This window comes from Mytilus galloprovincialis, chromosome 13 (genome assembly GCF_965363235.1).
Source record: "Mytilus galloprovincialis chromosome 13, xbMytGall1.hap1.1, whole genome shotgun sequence".
NCBI lineage: Eukaryota > Metazoa > Mollusca > Bivalvia > Mytilida > Mytilidae > Mytilus > Mytilus galloprovincialis.
In genome coordinates, this window is record NC_134850.1 from 7775118 (window position 1) to 7800759 (window position 25642).

A 25642-nucleotide genomic window follows, 5' to 3' on the forward strand; every position below is an offset into this window, starting at 1 on the left:
TTGCATATTCGTAACTCGAATAATTCTGCGCCCTCTAGCGGCCTATAGCCTATCGAGGTTAGTGTAGCAATCGGAGATTAGACGGAGATCAGCGGAATATAACGATTGACATTATTCGGGTTAGCATATTCGTGGGTATTTGATTTCATAGTTTTGCTAATCTCTGTATACAAAGCCTATTGAAACTATGTTCTTCGTCGAACATTTGAATTCGGGGTTCACATGTACCTACGAAACCCACGACAATTAGTATCTAACGAATATTAATGATTCTACAGTAGATAAGTGTCTGTAACATTGAACATTAGAGATTTTAGTTCCAGTTGTTGAGTTTATATTTAATTTAAATTCGAACATTTTTTTTTAATTCGATTCAAAAGGGGAAATTTAAAACTTCGTTTTCGTTAGAAGCAGTATGGCACATTCAGAATTCATCATCTAGATTAAAGTAATATGAAACGAGTGACTGGTGAAAAATAATGTTCATTCAATTCGGAAACCAATGCATATATTCCTCATAAACTTAGTCTTCTGTGCACGATTTTGTCATTTTTAACGCAAATATATTGTATAAGCGTTATTTTCTCTCTCTCTCTGTTAAGATGTGAAAATATGGCGGCTAATTATTTGTCGTGTTTTGAAGCCGAAGTTTACCGATTGTCACCGTATACTAAGCAATCAACAAAGACGCATGGATATTGAGCACGTGTACAACATGTACAATCAGATAATAGTTTATTTCAATGAGAGATCCATGCGTATTGCGATCACCGGATTTTTATGAGACGAGTCACGCTAAGGTCACTTTGCATACGGAAAATATGTAGGTGAATTGCTTAAAAGCACTAATTAAAATAAAAGGAAACTTTATCTAAATGTGGACAAATCAAAGAATTTTCTTCAGAAAAAAGTATATTTGCATAGGTTTTATTATGAAAACTATCCATTTAGTTATAAAAAAACATGTGCATATTTTTTTTTTAATTTGAGGTTTCATATGACTTTAAATTCTACCGAATATTTCTGGAAAATCAACCGTTTAATAATTTTAAATAAGGCTTGCTTGGCATGTTATTTCACGACAAGCCCCTCTCATAGAAATGTTAATTGTATTCTCGATAGTCTTTCAACTTCGATAACGCTGCAAATGGAATTAAGGTGGCAAGCACGTGCAACGGTTTGAACCTATAATATATGTTGTATTAGAGTTAAAATTGAGAAAGGAAATGGTGAATATGTCAAAGCGACAACCACCCGACCATAGAGCAAACAACAGCCGAAGGCAACCAATGGGTCTTCAATGTAGCGAGAATTCCCGCACCCGTAGGTGTCCTTCAGCTGGCCCCTAAAATATGCATAATAGTACAGTGATAATGGACGTCATACTAAACTCCGAATTATACACAAGAAACTAAAATTTAAAATCATACAAGACTAACAAAGGCCAGAGGCTCCTGACTTGGGACAGGCGCAAAATTGCGGCGGGGTTAAACATGTTTATGAGATCTCAACCCTCCCCCTATACCTCTAGCCAATGTAGAAAAGTAAAAGAATAACAATACGCACATTAAAATTCAGTTCAAGAGAAGTCCGAGTCTGATGTCAAAAGATGTAACAAAAGAAAATAAATAAAATGACAATAATACATAAATAACAACAGACTACTAGCAGTTAACTGACATGCCAGCTCCAGACCTCAATTAAAATGATTGAAAGATTATGTCTTCATCATATGAATATCAGGTACAATCCCTCCCGTTAGGGGTTTAGTATCATACTATCATAAAATATATGAGAAGAACATAACCCGTGTCATGTCAACAACTGTTTTTTTAGAAGTAAATGTGTTTAGTTCCGATGCAAAGACCCTATCAGTGAATCAATGTTAAAGCCAAAATATGCAATCTTTAATGACCTGACAACAGTATCGTAACTATATCCCCTTTTAATAAGTCTATTTAAAGGTTTTGTTAGTTTCTGAGGAGAATACTGACATTTTTGTGCTTTATAAAGAATATTTCCATAAAATTTTGGATGTGAAATACCTGAACGTATAAGATGTCTGCATGTTGAGTTATATTTACGAATTATTTCCTTATACCGGTGATAAAATTTAGTAAATGTTTTGACCAGTTTGTGATATCGAAAACCCTGGTGTAATAATTTTTCAGTAATACATAAATTTCTCTCGCTAAAATCTAATACATTGTTACATACACGAGCGAATCGTACAAGTTGAAATATATAAACACCATAAGATGGTGACAAGGGAACGTCACCATCTAAAAATGGATAATTAACAATAGGAAATGAAAAATCATCTCTTTTATCATAAATTTTTGTATTAAGCTTCCCGTTTATGATATAGATATCAAGATCGAGGAAAGGGCAGTGGTCATTGTTATCATTAGCTTTATTTAAAGTAAGTTCTACAGGATAAATTTCTTTAGTATACATACTGAAGTCGTCATTATTTAGAGCCAATATATCATCCAAATATCTAAAAGTATTGTTAAATTTGTGTATCAAATGTTGTTTTGATGGGTCTTTGCTAATTTTAGTCATAAATTGTAACTCATAACAATACAAAAACAGGTCCGCAATAAGTGGTGCACAGTTAGTCCCCATTGGAATTCCAATAACTTGACGATATACGGAATCTCCAAAGCGAACAAAAATGTTATCAAGTAAAAATTCAAGTGCATAAATAGTATCAAAGCATGTCCAATTGACATAGTTCTTTTGTTTATTGCTACTAAAATTATCTAAAAGAGTTTGAACATATGTACTCGCATTCCGACTTTTTAAATGCCCAGTTAATTAGGGATGTGAATTTTTTCTTAATAAGAATATGAGGCAAAGTGGTATATAGGGTAGAAAAATCAAAACTTTGAACAGATTCAAAATCACCAATATATGCATGCAATTTATCAAGTACTTCCAACGAGTTTTTGACACTCCAAAAGTAATTAATTCCACTATTTTCAAAGGCCTTATTTGAACAATTTATTATCAGGTTTTTTATTGTACCAAGTGTACTAGTAAGTAAAACAGACAATTTAGTAGTTGAACAATGGCTGGAAGATGAAATAAATCTATATTTGTAAGGTTTTTTGTGCAGCTTCGGAAGCCAGTACATAGTTGGGACTTTCATTGTGTTTGGTTCTGCTTGTAAAGAAGTCGCTAAAAGTTTATGTTTGTTACAGATGTCGTTTTCTGAAAATGAAGTCAGTTGGAATGTTGGTGAATTCGTGATTTCCTTTTGCAGAACCTCTATATAAAATTTACGTCAAACAATAATGATATTATTAGCAGCTTTATCAGCCGGGACAAAAACAAATTCCTTGGCTAGTTCTGTTAGTTTATTTTTGATACGCGAAATAGGGTTTTTATAGTTTTTGTTGAGGGTAAAATGTTCTTTAAAATGTTGTATTCGAATATCAACTATCTTCATTACTGAATTAATAAAAGAGTCCAAAGATTTTTTGTCAGCTTTTTCCCGTTTTACCCATTTCAAACAGTAGGCGCGGAGTGAGTCGTTGATGATATTACGACACTCATTCCAGTTAATAGTTGACGGGGGACGATATTTAGGTCCTTTACTGAGGAATGATTTTAACTCTCGGTCGCGAACGATGTTAAGGTCTAGTATATTGCCTTGTTCATAAAGCAAAAGACAGTCATCAAATTTAATAACAATTTTAATAACAACAACAATGTAATACGATATTTATGAATCTTTGAAAAAAAATAAAACTTCTCTCCCTGTATGTTATATGTATTTATGTTAATTCTACTACTTCCATTTATTTCAGAAAATAATTGGTTGCTTTCAGTGGACAATAAGTACCCATTAGTTTCCCGATTTGGAATATCAGTTTGCCAAAATACATAAATATGCGGTCAATTGAATAGTCGTTGATATTATCAAACTGATTAACTTATTCATTATTGAAATCAATGTGGTTTTTTTTTTTTTTATCTTTTAAGCATACAAAAACAAAAATGAAACAACACTTAATTAATTTCATGCGTCCGAAGCAAAGCCGAATATTTGAAACCAATAGAAGTGAATATTGAACAACGTGAATATAATACTAAAAAAAAATGGCAACTAATGACAACTTGAGCATATGTTAATCACAAATGATGAAATTGTATTTCGACGGGGAAAATCCATACCTCACTGATTTTCATAGATCTTATTAGCCTCTATATATTAAAATCACGAAACGACTAAAAAAATCAGAAACGATATAAATAAAATACTATTTTTGTAAGATATATGAAAAGCGGCACAAGTTTGAACAGTTTCAATTTGTCTATCACAGTCATTAGCATAATCGCCAACGCAAGCAGCATACTGCATAACGTGAGCCACGTAATGTTGTTCTTGGACGCCATGAATTAAGTACGAAACAGGACCGGAAGCAAATATTGGAACATCTTCTCCACTGTGAGTTTCGTATTTCAATGGCACAGCACTTTGTTGGATGTAATCAAACGATTCTATAAAAAAAAACAACAAAAAAAACCCAATAAAATTATTGGAACGAAATTGTAAGACAAGGGTATGTATGCAGCATACTTTCATTCATGTTCTCATCATTTTGAGATAATTGGCATTACATATAAAACTGTAACCCGACTGTTAGAATGGATTACAATATCGCAAAGGAGCAAAAACGGATGTTTTTACACAATTCTTTGATATTATTCATCTTCTCATTTTATTTCGTGCGATTTATTCATAACATGAGCAACACGACGGGTGTCATATGTGGAGCAGGATCTGCTTACCCTTCCGAAGCACCTGCGATCTCCTCCAGTTTTTGATGGTATCTGTGTTGCTTGGTCTTTAGTTTTCTATGTTGTGTCTTGAGTACTATCATATATCTGGTTGTATTATTTTTCTTTTTTAGCCATGGCGTTGTCAGTTTATTTTCGATCTATGAGTTTGACTGTCCCTCTGGTATCTTTCGCCCCTCTTTTATTCGTTTTTAAATATTCTAAGCTACTTCGAACATAGATATTTGAGTTATACAGTAACACTTGAAAGCCTAGATCAATGATCTTGCCTTTCATTGCTTGCTATTCGGCATTGTTTTGCTCAATGCTGAAGTGCTTACGAGGAGATACATATCTCTAGTGGATAGTTAGAAGAACAGATATCATTAACAATAAAACCATATCTTCGTATATTTTTTATTTTGGTTCTGTTGATAAAAAGCTTCTAGAATAAAATTTCTATGGTTGAAAAAAATATGAGACCGCATATGCAGGATAAAAAAAAAAGTCCAACCTTTTTGGAGCCAAAAGATAATGGTAAGACCTAAGGAGCACTAGCATGAGTGTCATATACAATCTAAATGTTCTAGCATGAATCAAAGGCGATCACATATCACCAGAAACATCTAGAGATATACAGGTGTCTGTACAATACAATCAGCCATTAAAAGTCAATAGTCTAAAATGTTAAAAATGAATAAAACAGACACAATGAATCAAAGTTAAGCCATCATATATTTTTTTTAACAAAAAAAAAACCCATTTAAATACCATCAGACAACCTCGAGGACTCAGGATAAGCACGCGGGTGTGTATATTAAATTGACAATTGGTTGTTGCAAAACTTTTCCTGGTGTTGGTAGTGATATATCATCAATTCTACGAACTCTATTCATTTCATTTTTAGTTTAAGCTCGTCGCAATATAGAGCTTGGCGTCATATTATGCAAGTTATTCTAAATATTGCTTTGGCTATTTGAATAAAAAAAAATAGATGTTATATAAGAACAATAGTTTCGAACTTACTTGTATCGATATCACTTAGATTTTGTCGGCCTGCTGTAAAATTAGTTCCTGGACCATTACCGTATGATAAAGTCGTATATGGCATTCCGTCCAGAGTAGGCTCGGCATCAAATGGGTCCACTAGTCCTAAAGAAAAGAATGTTAAATATAAAGTGTAGATTTGTTTTAAAATGTAAGGGTTGAGATCTCATAAACATGTTTAACCCCGCCGCAATTTTGCGCCTGTCCCAAGTCAGGACCTTTGTTAGTCTTGTATAATTTTTATATTTAGTTTCTTGTGTATAATTCGGAGTTTAGTATGACGTCCATTATCACTGTACTAGTATACATATTTTTAGGGGCCAGCTGAAGGACACCTACGGGTGCGGGAATTCTCGCTACATTGAAGACCCATTGGTCGTCTTCGGCTGTTGTCTGCTCTATGGTCGGGTTGTTGTCGTTTTGACACATTCCCCATTTCCTTTCTCAATTTTACATACAACTTTAAATAATTGGCTCTATAAGATCACAAGAAATATAATTATTATCCTGTTTTATATGAGACGCAGAAGGGACATTCAAATCACAAATCAAAGACAAACTATACACACCATGGGGAAAAGAAAAAGGAGAAACAGACACAGTTGTCTCATTGGCAATCATACCACATCTTCTGTTTTAAACACAAGAGTATAGAAAAACACAACATAGAAAACAAGAGACTGATCAACACCAACCATAGTCCAGGGTAATCTTATATGCTACGGAAGGGTAAGGATATGCTGCTCCACATGTGGCGCCTGACATGTCGTTTAGCTTTACTATATTTATCAAGATATTTGGTAACAATTGAATCCACGATTCTAATTTGGTGTAATAGACTTCAAATATATCTGGTCCATAAAATCCATCATAGCTATATCAAACTACAGATGCAAATGGCGTATTAAGTATAAAAGCAAGGTGTTCAACTATTTCAAGAAATGTAAGAAAATTTGGTATTGGTCCTGAAGCCATATAATAAAACAATTATTGACTTGACATCAGTTGATACATTTATTATTCAACCTCATCAACGGCCAATAATTGTATAATATCGTACCTAGAATATCAATGCCTCTGTTGGTGTATCCACCAATCGTGAACACATGTGAGTAATCAACGGTCAATAATTCTATAATATCATACCTAGAATATCAATGCCTCTGTTGGTGTATCCACCAATCGTGAGCACATGTGAGTAATCAACGGTCAATTATAATTCTATAATATCATACCTAGAATATCATTGCCTCTGTTGGTGTATCCGCCAATCGTGAACACATGTGAGTAATCAACAATAAATAATTCTATAATATCATACCTAGAACATCATTGCCTCCGTTGGTGTATCCACCAATCGTGAACACATGTGAGTAATCAACAGTCAATAATTCTATAATATCATACCTAGAATATCATTGCCTCCGTTGGTGAAACACCAATCGTGAACACATGTGAGTAATCAACAGTCAATAATTCTATAATATCATACCTAGGATATCATTACCTCTGTTAGTGTATCCACCAATCGTGAACACATGTGAGTAATCAACAGTCAATAATTCTATAATATCATACCTAGGATATCATTACCTCTGTTAGTGTATCCACCAATCGTGAACACATGTGAGTAATCAACGGTCAATAATTCTATAATATCATACCTAGAATATCATTGCCTCTGTTATTGTATCCACCAATCGTGAAGACGTGTGAATGGTCAGCTGTTACAATGATTAACGTCTCTCTCTTGTCAGTCATTTCTAAAGCTGTTGATATTGCCTCCTCAAAAGCTAAGGTTTCCTCTAGTGCTAGAGCTCCTTTTGTGTCATGATGTGCGTGATCAATTCGACCACCTGAACAAAAAAAGTTTTGATTTACAATATTAATGGACAACTGTTATTTCATTGTTCAATAAACTTATTTTAAAGTCGGATTACTATTTCAAAACCAGGCATTTTCTTGATATCAACTTTGAAACGTTCAATCATTTAACCGATTGTGATAATATTTTCAATTTTTTTTTAAAATATAATGTATTATTTTAACTTACCCTCAACCATTAAGAAGAATCCATTCGTGTTTCTCTTTAGTATATTTATAGCCTTTCCTGTCATTTCAGATATACTTGGTTCCCCATTTAAACTTCTATTACGATCTACCTCATACTGCATGTGTGAATTTTCAAACAAACCTATGAAAGTATTAAAATATAATCCTTCAGAAATCTTAAATTTATACAAAAAGGTGTATGACATACCACAATAAAACAAAAACATAAGGAATTCATAAAATAAGACGTTCCCATGAATGGTATCCTGAAAGAGAATGCGTAATGGTATTCCGTAAGTTCAAATAAATAATGCAGTAGAACAAAGGTTTGCTTGATTGGAAATATGCGTTCACCGATTATATTTATTGATTCAATAAAGAAAAGATATATGCGAATGGATCTTATTAGAAATTAATTAAATGGAAAATCGCAATTGGCAAAGTTTAAGTATTCTCTTTTGTCGGGAATTAAAGGTCTCAGCCGATTCTCGTTGAATGAGATTAATGCAAACAACAATATTCTCCTTATCTTGAAACTAATCAGCGAGCAAACTATATATAACAGTATGGATTTCACTTGTTTTTGACACTGGCTCTATCCCTTTTGGTTGTCTGGTACTCATGAACATTGTTGTGCTATTCATCAATGATGACTAGTTACAATATAAACCAATTACATGTATACCATCGTTGTCTACATTTTATAGGACTGTGATTATTTCGCATATAGTATTTTGAGTTTCTTTTTTTCATTTGAAATTTTAATGATGCCAACTTTTGACTTTGACGATTGTCTTTATGAACGTCCACCCTCCATCCCCTATCACCCCTAAACTCCACCGAAAGAAAATATAATAAAAAAAAAAAAAAAAAAACATAAACATTAACCTGTCCATGTTAGAATACAGTACAAAATTCTAATACCACCAACGTGTTACACACTCATGATAAAAATGTATCGATATATTTTCAGTTTTCATACATACCTAGTACATAATCAGTAGTCTTTGGGTTTATGCTATCAAATTGTTGATTGTTCCACACGTATCGGTGACTTCGATTTCTTGCCGATTGCATTTCTTTCCATCTCTTTAATAATAGTCATAAAAAAAAACAATTTCATTTCAGTATGTTCAACAGTACTTGTGTCTGGACTACCCTCAATCATGAGCGGTGCTTGACATATTTTCGAGAGCATAAGACATAAAAGATCAGAATGATTAGAGCACTTTCTCATTACAATATCGATACTTACCTTAACGGTTCCCCCCGAGCAAATGATAAAAAAAAAGTGCAGGATTGGTGTTATATTCCTAGGCAAGACATCTGATTACAAATTGGAACTATATTTAGTCATATATTATTTCTTTAAAATTATAGATAAGCGTACAAGGAAAATTAGATCTATAAATCGAAAATAAAGTCGACAATATTTAAAAATGGATAAATAGATGAATACATGTATAAATATCTATAAACTAGTAAATATATTTTTGACTGCAATGGTTACTTTGAACTGAAACAACCTGAAAAACTAAACATGTAACTATAAAAGTAATATTCTGTCTATCAAACAATTTTCAGACTAATAATACTAATACTGCTACTACTACTAATACTACTACTAATACAACAATTATAGTCTGAGGTCATGACAAGTATAATAATTTTTCGTGTGAAAATATAATTGATATGAAGACTAATGTATTGTAGTACTGTTTTGATTGGTGTTACTTAATTAAGTTAACGGGTGCCACATGTGGAGCAGGATCTGCTTACCCTTCCGGAGCACCTGAGATCACCCCTAGTTTTTGGTGGGGTTCGTGTTGTTTATTCTTTAGTTTTCTATGTTGTGTCGTGTGTACTATTGTTTTTCTGTTTGTCTTTTTCATTTTTAGCCATGGCGTTGTCAGTTTGTTTTAGATTTATGAGTTTGACTGTCCCTTTGGTATCTTTCGTCCCTCTTTTAATTCCTAACTGCTTTTTTCTAAATATGATGGATTGTTATAAAACCTCCAAAGAATAAATATGGGTCAATTGAAAATAGAATAGAGAAAAAAATATATAATTATCAAAATAAAAGGACCATACCTCAATAAGGTCAATCCCGTCCTGTCGTGTACCCAGTCTATCATACTCCGGGTCGAATGTTGTGTTCGGTAGAAAGTTTCGTCTTCCACCTCCCATTGCTACCTGATAGAAATCAAATTGAAGAAGTTATAGACCACAACATTAAAATATATCAGGTTATAGACCACAATATCAAAATATATCAAGTTATAGACCACAATTTAAAAATACATTAAGTTAAATACCACAATATAAAAGTATATCAAGTTATAGACCACAACATTAAAATATATCAAGTTATAGACCACAATATTAAAATATATCAAGTTATAGACCACAATATTAAAATATATCAAGTTATAGACCACACTAGTAAGATATATCTAGTTATAGATCACAATGTTTAAATACAATATCTTTTAGCATTTTCTCTATTTACATGATTTATTTAAGTTTTCTTTAGGACAATTTCTTGATACAAAATGTATAATACGTTCTTCCTTACCTTTCAGTATATATCAAATAGTAGCAGTTCTTAATTGCGTGGTCGAGCTGATTCCAACAATCAACTTTTTTTTTATATACATAATTTAAATTGATAACACAATTCAATTTGAAATGTTCAATTTAAAAAAAACTATGAATAAAAAATACAGATTTAAGATGCTTGTTTTTTAATGCGGTTTTCCCTCTTCAACTGTATGACTCAATCCTCGCCACATCTTTAAACAACACAACATACATTTGATGACGTATTTGCTGAACGATGTCATAACGATATGTATTTGTTTTACATGTTTTCATTACCTATTTTTGTTACAAATTACATGTAACATTCACTGAGGGGTTTAAAAAAGTTTGTTCAAAGTGACAAATTGATGTCTTGATCAGATCACTGATTAGTAATAGGGTGTTGTGAGTTAATAACGCAAAAACTACTCAAATAGGGTAATGAGGAACAACGACTTCAATAAAAGAGGGACGAAAGATACTGTATATTGTAACTATCGTTGAAAAGTTGATAAGCAATGTCGGTACAATCCCCTGTTACTCCCGCCTTAATCTCACCTGTATATCATTATTATTGTTGACAAGTTGATAAGCAATGTCGGTACAATCCCCTATTACTCCCGCCTTAATCTCACCTGTATATCATAAATACCGTTGACAAGTTGAAAAGCAATGTCGGTACAATCCCCTATTACTCCCGCCTTAATCTCACCTGTATATTGTATTTGTCGTTGACAAGTTGATAAGCAATGTCGGTACAATCCCCTGTCACTCCCGCCTTAATCTCACCTGTATATCATAATTATCATTGACAAGTTGATAAGCAATGTCGGTACAATCCCCTATCACTCCTGCCTTAATCATGTCGTTATCATTCTCCCAGTTTCTCTGTGAGGTGTGGGCATATGCTGCAGCAGGTGTAGCATGAGTCAGTCTAGCTGTTGTCACTATCCCCGTTCCTCTTCCTTTAAAAGTTTATACAGGTGAATAGATTACCTTAGCTGTATTTGGCAAAACATTTAGGAATATTTGTCCTCAATACTCTTTAACCTCGTACTTTATTTGGCATTTTTAACTTTTGTGGATTCGAGCGTCTCTGATGAGTTTTTTGTAGACGAAACGCACATCTAGCGAGATTTAATCCTGATATCTATGATGAGTTTATGTTATAACAACAACTGTTAATACATGTTTCCCTTCTAAATTTTTGGGGAAACTACCTTTTCTTTTCATTATTTTTCAAACATTTACAATATCCTACTAACTTAAAACCACTTATTAAAATTCTGTAAAGATATAGTCATTCTTACATTTACAAAATTTACATACATCATAACAGTATCATTACGTTCAAGTACGTGATGTGGAGTTGAACGTGAACCCAAGAACGTACACTGGTATATAATGAAAAGTTAAAGTTAATACTTTAAAAACTAAATTTAGATCTTGAGAAAACGTACAATATTAAGATAACAAAGTAAATTATATTTATACTGCAAATAGTTCCTAAACATTGTAACACAGCTATATTTTGTGCAATGTCAATTTCATCATGGAACACTTTTTCCACAGCCAGGGGTTCATTAAGGGATGAATTTAAGTTTGAAATTTGTGTTTCAATTTAAATAGCTATCAATGTATTGATTTAAGTTGCAGTATAAAAAACAATATTAGGTCAATGTCATAAAAATATGACTGACTTGTTTGCACTCGGCACAAAACTGTGAAGGGCTCGGTAGAACCTCGCCCTTCCCAAGTTTCCCAGCCTCATACAAAAAAGTTTATATTTTTCTGACATTGACCTAATATTGTATACTAGTATATGTTGAGTGTTAGAAACTATCGATTATTAGTCAATACAAATTACAGTATTATTTGAAGAAAAAAACCAAACACGTTCAAACTCATTTACAATTGGTATATATGTATACCTGCATTTTGGAAGTGATCTAAAATAGTATACACCCTTTTAGATATCGATTCCGTGGAACAGTTGTCAGTTTTCACATCTTCAGTATATCCAAGCACTTTAACGTTTGTCTTCACCCCGCCCATCAACGCTGTAGCTGTCTGTGCAGAATCTGGAACTTGTCGATCAACACCATAAACCTAAGAACAATATGTAAAAGATTAGTAACAACGAAAAACGTGAACCTAAAATGACATACACAGACTTGTCGATCAACTCCATAAACCTAAGAACAATATGTAAAAGATTAGCAACAACGAAAAACGTGAACATAAAATGACATATACAGACTTGTCGATCAATTCCATTAACCTACGAACAATATGTAAAAGATGAGCAACAACGAACAACGTGAACATAAAATGACATATACAGACTTGTCGATCAACACCACAAACCTAAGAACAACATGTAAAAGATTAAGAACAATTAAAAACGTTAACATGAAATGACATATACACACTTGTCGATCAATATCAAAAACCTATCAATAATATGTAAAAGATTATAAACAACGAAGAACGGGAACATCGAATGACAAATACAGACGGGCAACAGGAGCTATAAGTTTGTTCAATTTTAATTTTCAAATAGAAAAATTTAGAAATATACAGATATTAATGTAATTATCATTCATCACCTCATCGTTTTAATATAGTTTTTCAGCTCGATAGTTGAATTAATCACGCCAGGTTTGATTTTGTTTAACATGTGGTTTGCTCTGAGATCAAGATAAAGCAATATATCAGTACCTAAATATTGAACTTGAGTATTCATTAGGAAACGAAAACGCCTTTATTTAGGTAAATTTTAACCCATGTTCAAATATCTGCTTTCAAAACTTGCCATATTTACATACATGTAGTATCTGATATTGGTATTAATATTGTCAAAGACGATCATAGCTATTTGTGAGTCTCATTTTATTAAACATCAACCTAATACATTGTGTTCATGTCAACTTCATTGTTTTGTCGAATAGTGTTAGAATTAATTGCAATTATTTTGATATTTTACCTAAAATCCTTTTATAGTATATTTCATAATTTAGTTTTTACCTTAGACAACGCAACATGTGGAAATTCTTCAAATTTTAGAACGGTTTCTTCCCCAGGACGTCCTTGTTTTTGGCCTTTGTATATTCTAGATGCAGTTATGGTAGACATACCCATACCATCTCCGATAAACAGGATGATATTTTTGGCAACATTGGTGTTGATATCACGTTTTATTGCTGATTTGAGGCTGTCTTTTGCAATCTTGTTCCAGTCTGTGGCTACATTGAGAAAAAAAATTGTTTGTGTACTTCAATAAAATAATGTTTATCAAATGTCATTGCATTTGCCTTGGCGTATATGTTTTCTCTCACTACACAGGAATTGTATATAGCTGTCTTCATTTCAAATTTCTTGTTCAATTCCAAACATGTCAAATTCAGATATCGAGAAAAAATATATACAATATTTGCATCACTGATTCATTATCACAAGCTTTTCGGGAAATAAAAAAAAAACACATTTACTTATTTAATATCCATATTTTAGTCTTTTAAAATGAGTGCTGTACTAGAACTATTATCTTATCCATATTTATGACCATTTTGATCGTTAGCGTTACGTTTAAAAACAAAGTTTTGTCATGTTTATATATCCCAAACCTTTTGCTATGACAGTGTCTGTACTTTTATTTTCAATGAACGTAATATATATGTATTCCTGATTAATTATAAAGTTAGAGATTTCGTTATCACAAATGACTTACTTAACCTAAATCTTCCATGTAGGGAAAACTTATGTGGAAGTTTGGATCTACCAGTAGAAAACTTTCTTAAGACGGGATAACACATCATTGTTTTACGGAACTGTTGTCTACAGAGCCCGGAAATTGAAATAAAATCCGGGTTAATATGTCGATCATTTGAATAACTGTAAACCCACTTATTTTCGCGAGCGATCTATTTTCCCGAGTAGAAAAATAAAGCGAACATGTAAAACTGAGATCATTCATTATTTAACCAATTCCAGCGATTTTGAAAATTGTTATGTTAAATCGCCACGAAAAGGAATAGAAAGTGTTTAACGCGAAATAAAGTATCCCATAAAATAAGTATCCTTTTTTTCTGAATTAGATTTACCTTTTTACTAGGCTTTATTTTAAACCCTACTCTTTTATGTAAAACAGTTCTGTCTTTTATTTCAATACAATCAAATTGTCTTATTCGAGCGTCACTGAAGAGTCATATGTAGACGAAACGCGCTTCTGGCGTAACAATTTATCTTTGTTTTAAATAATAAATTACTTGGCGTAAGTAGAGTTTTATCTTGTCAAGTTCTATATACATGTATAATGGTATACATAGATAAAGCAAATTCTATAGAGTAATTAAAAGTGGATGTATATTGATACATCTCAAAATATCATTCGAAAAGAATCCAAATTTAGTTAGGTTTTAAGTTGTTTAAGACAATGCAGTATTGGCTTTGGTCAGTGCTGGAGGACTTACGGTGACCTATAGTTGCTAATAAGGTCTGTGTCATTTTGTCTCTTGTTGAGAGTGGTCTCATTGGCAAGCATACCACATCTTCTTTTTTATAATAAGTTTGTTTAATGGCTTGATGACTTTGCACGGATCACATAGTAATTCCCGCGGTTTTATTACAATGTTACCGTAAAAGTTAGAATGGTAAAATACTGCTTTTAATCAGTTTTCTTGGTACACTCAAATTTACTCATCAAATGTTTGTATCTAGTAAAGAATTTAGTAAAAGTTTTTGGTAAGGAAAATCCCTGACTTCATAAATTACCAGTGATGCAATTGATTACGTTTGTTAAAATCTATTACATCACTACACACATTGACATAAAGAACGAATGGTTTATTGTTAATTGTTATTAATAAGTATTGCAATATGCATTTTGTTTAAATGAATTATCAGTATTTAGTTCTAATATAATCTTAAATCAATCCTAATTCTATCTCACTTTGATAGTTTTTCATATGTGACGTCATGCTGTTTCTAAATTTCATAAATTCAAATGTGGCATAACGTTTGTGCCTTTTCGCCATCGTATGTGACGTCACATTTTTTTAATTACGTTGACGCCTGGACTGATTCGGGTGTGTCTATTCTGTGTTAAACTTTAATAGCATTATGTATTCGGGTTTAGTTTTCTGTAATTAGTTAATACTTCAGTTTCATTATGTATATCTCTTTCATATTCATTTGTTAAAATTTACTGTTTGCAATAGCATGAATTGTTCTATATAATAAGGATGTTCTTATCCCGGGCATAAAAACAATGCCGTATTTGGCAAAACCTTTTCAACTTTTTATCTTCAGTGCTGTACAACTTTGTACCTTTTTCACTTTCGATCTTTTATATCTGGGCGTTATGTATTCGGGTTTAGTTTTCTGTAATTAGTAAATACTTCAGTTTCTTTATGTATATCTCTTTCATATTCATTTGATAAAATTTACTGTTTGTAATAGCATGAATTGTTCTATATAATAAGAATGTTCTTATCCCGGGCATTAAAACAATGCCGTATTTGGCGAAACCTTTTCAACTTTTGATCTTCAGTGTTGTACAACTTTGTACTTTTTTCACTTTCGATCTTTTATATCTGGGCGTCACTTGTAAGTCTTGTGTGGACAAGGCGCGTTTTTGGCGTATTGAATTTTAAACCTGATGCTTTTTGTTATCTATTAATCATGTTTTTCTTTGTCTAATATGTTCTATTAATTTGTATTGTAGTCCTGTAATATTATGTTGTCATTTCAATGTTATATTTAACTTTGCCATTAAAGTGCGAGGTTTGGCTTGCCACAAAACCAGGTTCAACCCACCACTTTTATTCCCCTTTAAAAGTGTACTGTACCAAGTCAGGAAGATGGCCATTGTTATATTATTGTTCGTTTCTGTGTGTGTTGCATTTTAACGTTGAGTCGTTTGTGTTTTCTCTTATTTTTGAGAAATTGAGATAAGACGTGGCACGGTACTTGTCTATCCCAAATTCATGTATTTGGTTTTCATGTTATATTTGTTATTCTCGTGGTGTTTTGTCTGATGCTTGGTCCGTTTCTGTGTGTGTTACGTTTCGGTGTTATGTCGTTGTTCTCCTCTTATATTTAATGCGTTTCCCTCGGTTTTAGTTTGTTACCCCGATTTTGTCCATGGATTTATGAGTTTTGAACAGCGGTATACTACTGTTGCCTTTATTTATAAGTTGAAGTTCCTAATGTTAATGCTTAATTCAAGTGATCTTTATTTAAAATAAATAAATTATAAATGTCTTTGATAAAATTTTATGTAACGTTTTTCCTAGGGCATAATTTTTTGCTTAAAGTAAAGTCTTTAGCGTTTATGTTTATGAATTTCGACTTCTAACCTTCAGGTAAATTTTAAATTGTATTGTAATTAGAGCAAAGGTGAAAAACTTTAAAAAAGACAATTTGAGAATATAAAACATGTTTTATCTGCCGTCTTTTCCCCCTGCTAAAAGATAATAATAATAACGTTATTCCATGTCGATTTTCTTTTGTAATGAATTTAGTGTCACTGGTAAGTCTTGGGTGGACGAAACGCGCGTCTGGCGTATGAAATTTTAAACCTGGTACCTTTTGTTAGCTATTATTCGTGTGTTTCTCTGTACTATATTTTCTTCCATTTATTTGAAATGTCCTGTCATGTAATGTTGTCATTTTAATATTATATGTAACCTTGCCATTAAAGCGGGAGGTTTGGCCTGCCACAAAACCAGGTTCAACCCACCTTTTTTTTCTTGAAATGTCCTGTACCAAGTCAGGAAAATGGCCATAGTTATATTAGTTCGTTTATGTGGGTTTTACATTTTAATGTTGTGTTTCTGTTGTGTCATAGTTCTCTTATATTTGATGCGTTCCCCTCAGTTTTAGTTTGTAACACGGATTTTTTTTCTCAATCGATTAATGAATTTCGAACAGCGGTATACTACTGTTGCCTTTATTTCGCTTACATGTCAAAAACAAAGGTAATGCAACAACAGTCGACAAAAAAAACCACTAAAAAAATTTCAACATTGAAAATACCGACTGATATTAATAAAATAAGACTCATATTCAAATTAAATAATTTTTTACCGGAAACATGCACGTGAAATGGAAACAAATGTATATTTACAAGCATGTTCAACATAAATCATTCGTCAAATGTGTTACTGACCTGACGAAAAAGACATAAGAATTGATATGCACATTAATAACAACATCGTTAGACAATGGAGCGTATAACCATATGTATTTGAACTGATTTTAAGCCTTCAAGGTTACTAAAGGATGTTAATATATTCGAAACGTTCAAGTAGATATTATAGGATTAAACGCCTGTTTAAAAGAATTTATTGATGTATAAAGTATACAAATTCATTCACACAAAAAAAAATGCACAGGACTCTTATGATATGTGTGTGAGTGACTTGGTACAGCTTATACACCAAGAAATTCCGTTAAATAGGCGTTTAATCCTTATAATTCTTTAAAATTAGATCTATGAAATATATTTTTCAACACCCGTAACCTCTATCACACGTAAATTATATATTTATGTCATTGAATAGGCCTGGCCAGGAATATATTTGTTAGTTAACACAAACATATGTACTCAATGAAATATGCTATGTGAAAAAAACCTACAAAAACTCTTATTATCATTCAAACAATTTTTTTATGTTTATTATTTCATTGAACGGTTAACGTAGGTGTTATTATCGCCGCCACCTGATTTCATTGGTTACGAAAAGAAGTTCGGTCAACATCGTCTATCGAAAAATAAACAACGTCAAGATCAACAACCGGAAGTCCTCTCGACCAATCATATCAAAGTATTCCCTAATATACAAATCATATAAGAATTATTTACTATTACCACCGGACTTTAATACAAAACTAGCTACTACAATCATACAAATAAACTATAAGGGGGATTTCAAAATAATGTTTACACTAATTAATTTAACTGTAACAGTATATATTAGAATTCGGTAAGGTTCAAAATTCTCCTGACTCTTACTTAAACTTCAATGTGTTTTGGTAAAATTCTGATTTCTGCGGAGTGTTGAGGCGATTATACTTCGCGGAAAAAATCTGTATGTGTATTTGAGATTTGATACAAATTTAAATCCAGTTTGAATCATTATTATGTTGATTTCTTCTCTGGAAAACAATACTTTGTGCTGTTTAATTCCATCAACCAACTCATTTTAAATTCTAGTAATTTGCGAAAGTATTCTTAAAATTTTCCTTAAGTTTAAGGACCTCACAGACAGATTATTATTATCAAGATTTGTCTTATATGTAAAAATTTGTATATGTGTTTTGTTGGATACTTAAAAAATTACAATCATACTTTGTACAATTTGTGCGTCTTAACATTTTCTCTATATGGTTAACCCAGAAGTTCTTGTGGACATCCCTTTTTTTAGTTTTACGGACGCCATCATGAGTTGGTTGGCAGTTATGGAATATCCATTTTACAGAAGATAACGAATAGTTCTTTACTACTATTCCATCCCGTTTTCTCGAATATGACACACAGAATACTAACATGAGGCAAAACAACGGGTGCCAAATGCAGAAAAAGATCTGTTTACTCTTCCGGATCACATCCCCCCAACCCCCCAACTCCCCCCGCTCAGTTTTTTTTTGGGGGGCTTCGTGTTGCTCAGACTTTAGTTTTCCATGTTATGTTTTGTTTCCTATAGTTTGCCTGTTGTTGTTTTTTTTCTTTTTTTAGAAATGGCGTTGTCAGTTTTTTTTTCGACTTGTGAATGTCCTTCTAACATCTATATGGAAATAAAAAGACGTTTTTCATCAAAGTAAGGCAAAAGATACGAAAGGGATATTCAATCTCATTAGTCTGACAATTGCATAAAATCAATTACCGAAGGACAAACAAAACAGTACTCAATAACACAATATACAAAATGAAGCCTGAGAAGTAAAAAGATGTCTATTTTAATCAGATATTGTTTGACCGGAAACATGCATATGAAAAAGGAAAGCAATGTACATTTACAAGCATGTTCAACATAAATCATTTGTAAAATGTGTTACTGACCTGACGATAAAGACAGTAGAAATAACATACACGTTAATAACATCATCGATAGACTATGAAGCTTAATACCAAATCCATGTGAACAGATTTTCATCCTCAAAAGATATTAACAAAAGATTTTCTATAACCGCCGGACTCTAAATCAGAATACGAATAAAGACTACCTATCTTACAGGTAAATTATAAGGTTGATCTCAAAATAATGTTGACTCTAACAATTACAAAACAAATTAGAATATTGTATTACGTTCAGTATATTGCGATTACTAAAGGAATTCAAATATCTTCTGATAGAAATAGAAATTCACACATATCTCCGGATTTTGAATATCATATGAAATCAAACTGTGCTACATCACGAAGAGGGAAAAGTGTAAAAGCAGGACTAATGTCCTCAATACAAAATCTCTAATGTTCTGTTAGCGTCTAAACGGTTGGTTTTTTTTAAATGTCCTCTGCATCAGGAATTACCTGTTCGGTAAAGCACTTCGTTCTGTGGTATTCTGAAAATTCAGCGAGTTGTTTTGTCTGTTGGATTACAAACGCAACTATCTTATAACAGATTATATTGAAGCAGATAAATCGTTGTAATTTCTTGTGGCGGTTCATTGTTGGGTCGTATGCAGAGGAATAGAGAGCCTTCGAAAGATACAAATCGAATCAGAAACAGCATGAGCATGGAATAATCCGGTCGTTATCTGAATAAAATCTGATTGTAAGCGTGATTGTAACCACAAAAACAGGATCCTTTTTTTATTTGAAAATTGTTTAATGGGAATGGTCCTATCAAGGTCTTGATACAAATTAAATCTAGTTGAAATAATTGTTTTGTCTACTTGTAGAAATCGGGCCATACCGCTTTGCGCTAAGAGATATTAAGACATGCGTAACATGATCTGGATTGCATTATGCAGACTTTCTTTGGATTTTTTTTAAAGAAGTGTTAAGAAAATGACATTTCGGTACATTGGCTTTCGGGGATCTAAAAATTGATTATCTGCCTTTTTTAGAACACTAAATATAATTGGCATTTTGTTGATTATCAATTTTGTATATACTAACAAAACTTAAAAACATCATAATGGACATACATGTAATAAAATAATTCAATGAAGAATTAGGCCGATTAAAGCTTATAACAACATGTCCTTTTATACCGACAGTGTATATAAAATAAAGGAATAAAGACATCTTTCAATTGTAAGTTCACATCGCTTTGTAATATCATTGTTTATTAAGTAATCATCTTAAAATACTAAACAAATAAGTACTATCAAGACTCACCAGTGACGCTCGGATATAATATAACTTAAACATTTCAAATATCCCGATAGTCTTTTGTCAATTACGGCTAAAATAGTTTATTCATAGGGTAGCAGAATCACAGGTTTAATTAATATTGACAATGGCCATACTGTTAATTTCTTTGTATGCAATGTATACTTAAGTTACTCAAGTTATGTCATGATTAATTTTACACTTTTGCTATTACTATCAGTTAAAAAAGCATTGCATTATGATAGAAGAACCAATTTTAACCTTACTGGTGAGTAACATGAACATAAGAGTTAAAAACAGGAAACAATGAAAATCACCTCAAAACCGATATAACATCTACTGTTTATCAACCCAATAATAAGCATGATAAAAAAGAAAGAAAGCCCGTTTTTGTGACACTTCAGTGTTGACATAAATATCAATTATATTGTCGTTTTTATAAATTTACTATTTGCAAAAGTGAGAATTATTCGAAACATTGAGAATTTTCTTATCCCAGGCAATGATTACCTTAGCCGTATTTGGCACGACGTTTTGGAATTTTGGGACCTCAATGCTCTTCAACATTGTACTTATTATTTTAATATGACCCTCACTGCTGAGTCTTATGTAGACAAAACCCGCGTCTGGCGTATCAAATAATAAGCTTGGTACCTTTTTTAAATACTTACACCAGTGGGTCGATGCCTCTGCTGGTTCATGTTTCGTTCCCGAAGTTATCACCAACAGTCCACCCTTCGGTGTTGACAAGCATATCAATTATATGGTAATTTTTATAAATTTACTGTTTGACAAAGCTGGAATTATTCGAATTACTAAGGATTTTCTTATCCCAGACGTAGATCACCTTTAGGGAATTTTGAGTCCCCAGTGCTGTTCAAATCTGTACTTGTTTGTCTTTCTAACTATGACCAAAATGACACAGAAAATAACTATAAGTCAGGTATTGATAATTATGGTATCCTTTTCATATTAGTCTGAAAAAATGCTTGTTTAAAATAAAGAAAGTTTAAATTATAATATACAAATTGCATTTGTATGTTGATTTTGGGAACCTAAATAATCTCATTATAGACACCTAGATAGACTTTTGTATTTACGCCAGACGCGCGTTTCGTCTACAAAAGACTTATCAGTGACGCTCAAATCCAAAAAGTTGAAAATGGCAAACAAATTACGAAGTTGAAGAGCATTGAGAAATCAAATTCCTAAATGTTTTGCCAAATGCAGCTACGGTAATTTATTCTTAATGTAGAAAAGCATTAGTATTTCAAAAATTCAAAAGTTTTGTAAACAGTGAATTTATAAATATGACCATATAAATAATAATTCATGTCATCACTTCTGTGCTGACTACTGGGCTGGTGATATATCGGGAAATTAAAACTCCACCAGCAGTGGCATTGATTGGTTGTAAACAAAACTCATCATAGAAGCCAGGATTAAATTTTGTATTTACGCCAGACGCGCGTTTCGTCTACAAAAACATACTTTTAAACAAGTGAGACGTTTCAAGCTGACTAAAAGGCACACATATACATATACATATATATTTTCTCATCATGTTAATTCATTTGTTAAATAGAATTATATTACTGACCTGAACATGACAACAAAAGTGAAATGAACATTAATAAGAACATGACATATGTCTTAACGTCCCAGTTAAACGGATGTTACTGTAAACGTATGTACAATGTCAATGTTTGCATCACATTCATAATTCCCGAGTGATTGGTTAGTTTATCATTGACTGGACCTCGTCACAGTTCACAAAATTCAATATAACAGGATCTTATTTGAATGATAATAAAGTGCACCTATTCATGTATATAGAGAAATAACAAAATTTACGTTTTAAGATGGTTTTTATCATCGTACATGTAATGATCATATCTTATCTATTATAAGATGTTTAAAAATTCAATATGGTAGCTCCTGCTTCTAAAGGTGTATATGTTACAATGATATGATATTGCTATCAAATTTGGTGGTATCTGTTTAAGTAAGTTTCAAGGTCATGAAAGTGAATTAACCAGTGTCATGGGCGACGATGGAGATTAACATTCAATTAAATAGTCATATATTCACATATTTCAATTGAATAATACGCGTAGAAATTGTAACAATTGGTAAGACACATTTAATTTCTAAGAAGTAAGAATTTCAAAAAAGCGTTTACGAATTCCACATTTTTGTTTGTGTAGTATCGTAAATTTCCTGAAATTATGCGTTCTGGTAGTCTGCTAACACACTAAGGTTCCAACTCCTAAGGCAATTAAAGCCTCAGATGGTTTTGGCTTTGAACAAATTATTGTAGTATTGATAGGCCTAAATTGATGCAAATCTGGAAAACCGCTTCAGAAGCGTTAAATTTAAACATTTATTTGTATGAGAAAAGCTGAAAAATTGACTTATCATATTATTACAGCAATACTGCTTTCGAACCATTTTCTTTTCAGTCTAAAGCTGTAACTTCACCTGAGGGCGACTACCAAGATTTTACCGATTGAATTCGTCTCCTTCAGTAAATGTTACTCTGTATAATCTCAAAAAATGTGTTTACAGGGAAACAGACACAACCAAATTTTGAATACTTTGAAAAAAAAAAAAAAAAAAAAAAAAAAAAAAAAAGAAAAAAAAAAGGTCGTTATGTACATCGCATATAATTTGATATAATAACTGTCACCCTATCGTTTAATGTTATTCCGTGAATCCTCGCAATACCGTTTACTATTACATATACAAACGTTAAAGACTGTGATATATGTCGAAATTTTTTCCACCCTTTCATCAATAACTATGGGATGTTAGACCCACTTATTTATTTAAAATTTATAGATTGCGTCGATCTGACGATTTGTAGTTTTATATTACCTCTAAGAATAATTTACACTGATTTCATGATGAATTGAATTCAAAACGTATTTGTTGTTTCTTATTTTCCCTTACCTTAAGTACCCCATGAACAGCTTTTACGTGCTTTCTGTACAAATGTACCCATTTGAAAGAATTTATTCAGCAATATGTCATCATTTTTTCGATTTCTATTCAAATTTAAAATACCACAGTGAAAGTGAAATTTGATCAAACTCTTTGACATCACCGATTTATGGTCACTTGGCCTAAAGAGTTGTATCATATCTTATAAAACTATGGTTGATTGTTTAAATTGTACAGATTAAAAAAAGGATAAAATGACCGGTTTTTATTTCATGGATAAAAGATAAAATGAAATGTGTTCAGATATATAAAAGAAAAAATAATTAAATGATTTTTTATCGAAAAGACACATATAAAATACACATGTAAGACAAATGTCGCCACAAGGGAATTCAAAATTTGAATAAAAGGATACAAACTTCACCTTTTTTTTTTGCTACTTGAGGTAAGCTTACATTTAATGCAGATAGAAATGGTCCAGAAATAGGAACTTATTGCACGTAAATGTTTGATCAGACATATTTTGAAAGAGGGAAATACATTATATAGGGAGTGATGGTGTGATTTAAAACCGAGTTTTTCGATGTTACAGACTCTGCATATTTATCAAAAAAAGCTTACTTGATCACACTTGAAAGTTTTTTCATTTCTTATAGCTCAGTTTTGCCTGGAACATCCCCAACAATTAAAATCATATTAATTTGATATAATACGGTGCAGTTTCTCAGAAATCTTGATCTGGAAAAAGAAGGACAAAAGATACCAAAGGGACAGTCAAACTCATAAATCGAAAATAAACTGACAACGCCATGGCTAAAAATGAAAACGACAAATAGACAAACAGGTGATCTCAGGTGCACCGAAAGGGTAAGCAGATCCTGCTCCACATGTCTGTATATCACTTCGTTCTTTGTATTTTGGAAATTCACCGGATAGTTTTGTCTTTTTGGATTACAAACGCAACTATCTTATAACAGATTCTGTTCTATCAAATCAAAATCGTTATAATTTGCTGTGTTGGTTCGCTGTTCAGTCGTAAGGGGGAATTTGGACCCTTCGAAAGATACAAATCGAATCAGAATCAGATTGAGAATGGAATAATCCTGTCGTTATCTAAATTATATCTGATTGTATGCGTGATCTAATAAATCACAAGTCACAAAGAAACAGGATCTTGATTCGTATTAAAAAATGTTTTATTCATCCAGTCATATAAAAACTATATATATATATGTACATAGAGAAATAACAAATTTTACGTTTTAAGATGATTTTTATGATCATACATGTAGTGATCATATCTTATATATTATTAGTTGTTAAAGTTAATCTGGTACCTCCTGCTTCTAAGGTTATATATGTTACAATGATTTGATAATGCTTTCAATTTTGGTGGTATCTGTTTAAGTAAGTTTCAAGGTCATGAAAGTGAATCAACCAGTGTCATGGGCGACGGAGGTGATTAGCAATCAATTAAATAGACATATATTCCCATATTTGAATAATACGCGTGAAAATTGTTAATATTTGTAAAACCCAATCAATTTATAATAAGTAAGAAATTTGAAAAGCGTTTATAAATTCCCCATTTTTGTTTGTGCAGTATCGTGAATTTCCTGTAACTATGCGTTCTTGTAGTCTGCTAAAACACTAAGGTTCCAACTCCTAATGCAAATAAAGCCTCATATGATTTTGTCTTTAAAAAAGTAATTTTTCAATGTAGTATTGATAGACCTAAATGGATGCAAATCTGGAAAACCGCTTCGGAAGCGTCAAATTTAAACATTTATTTGTATGAGAAACGCTACAAAAAGGATTTATCATATTATTACAGTAATGACTGATTTCGATCCCTTTTTTTGTCAGTCTAGACCAGTAACATCAGCTGAG

General features: G+C 32.1%; 1 protein-coding gene across 2 annotated transcripts; it reads right to left on the reverse strand.

The window, feature by feature from the left end:
• Nucleotides 1-3675: 3675 nt before the first annotated feature.
• Nucleotides 3676-22551, reverse strand: LOC143056567 (alkaline phosphatase, tissue-nonspecific isozyme-like). Of its 2 annotated transcripts, none has more exons than XM_076229670.1 (10): nt 22410-22551; nt 13495-13712; nt 12399-12576; nt 11257-11432; nt 9979-10080; nt 8874-8976; nt 7889-8029; nt 7500-7691; nt 5815-5940; nt 3676-4509 (listed from the first exon to the last, which is right to left on the reverse strand). In XM_076229670.1, exons 1-10 carry the CDS (start codon nt 22450-22452, stop codon nt 4226-4228), a joined length of 1563 nt encoding a protein of 520 aa, XP_076085785.1. In that variant the 5' UTR covers nt 22453-22551; the 3' UTR covers nt 3676-4225. The 2 variants fall into 2 exon arrangements, with proteins under 2 accessions (XP_076085785.1, XP_076085784.1); XM_076229669.1 differs by lacking the exon at nt 22410-22551 and adding an exon at nt 19532-19665.
• Between the last annotated feature and the right edge of the window lie 3091 nt (nt 22552-25642).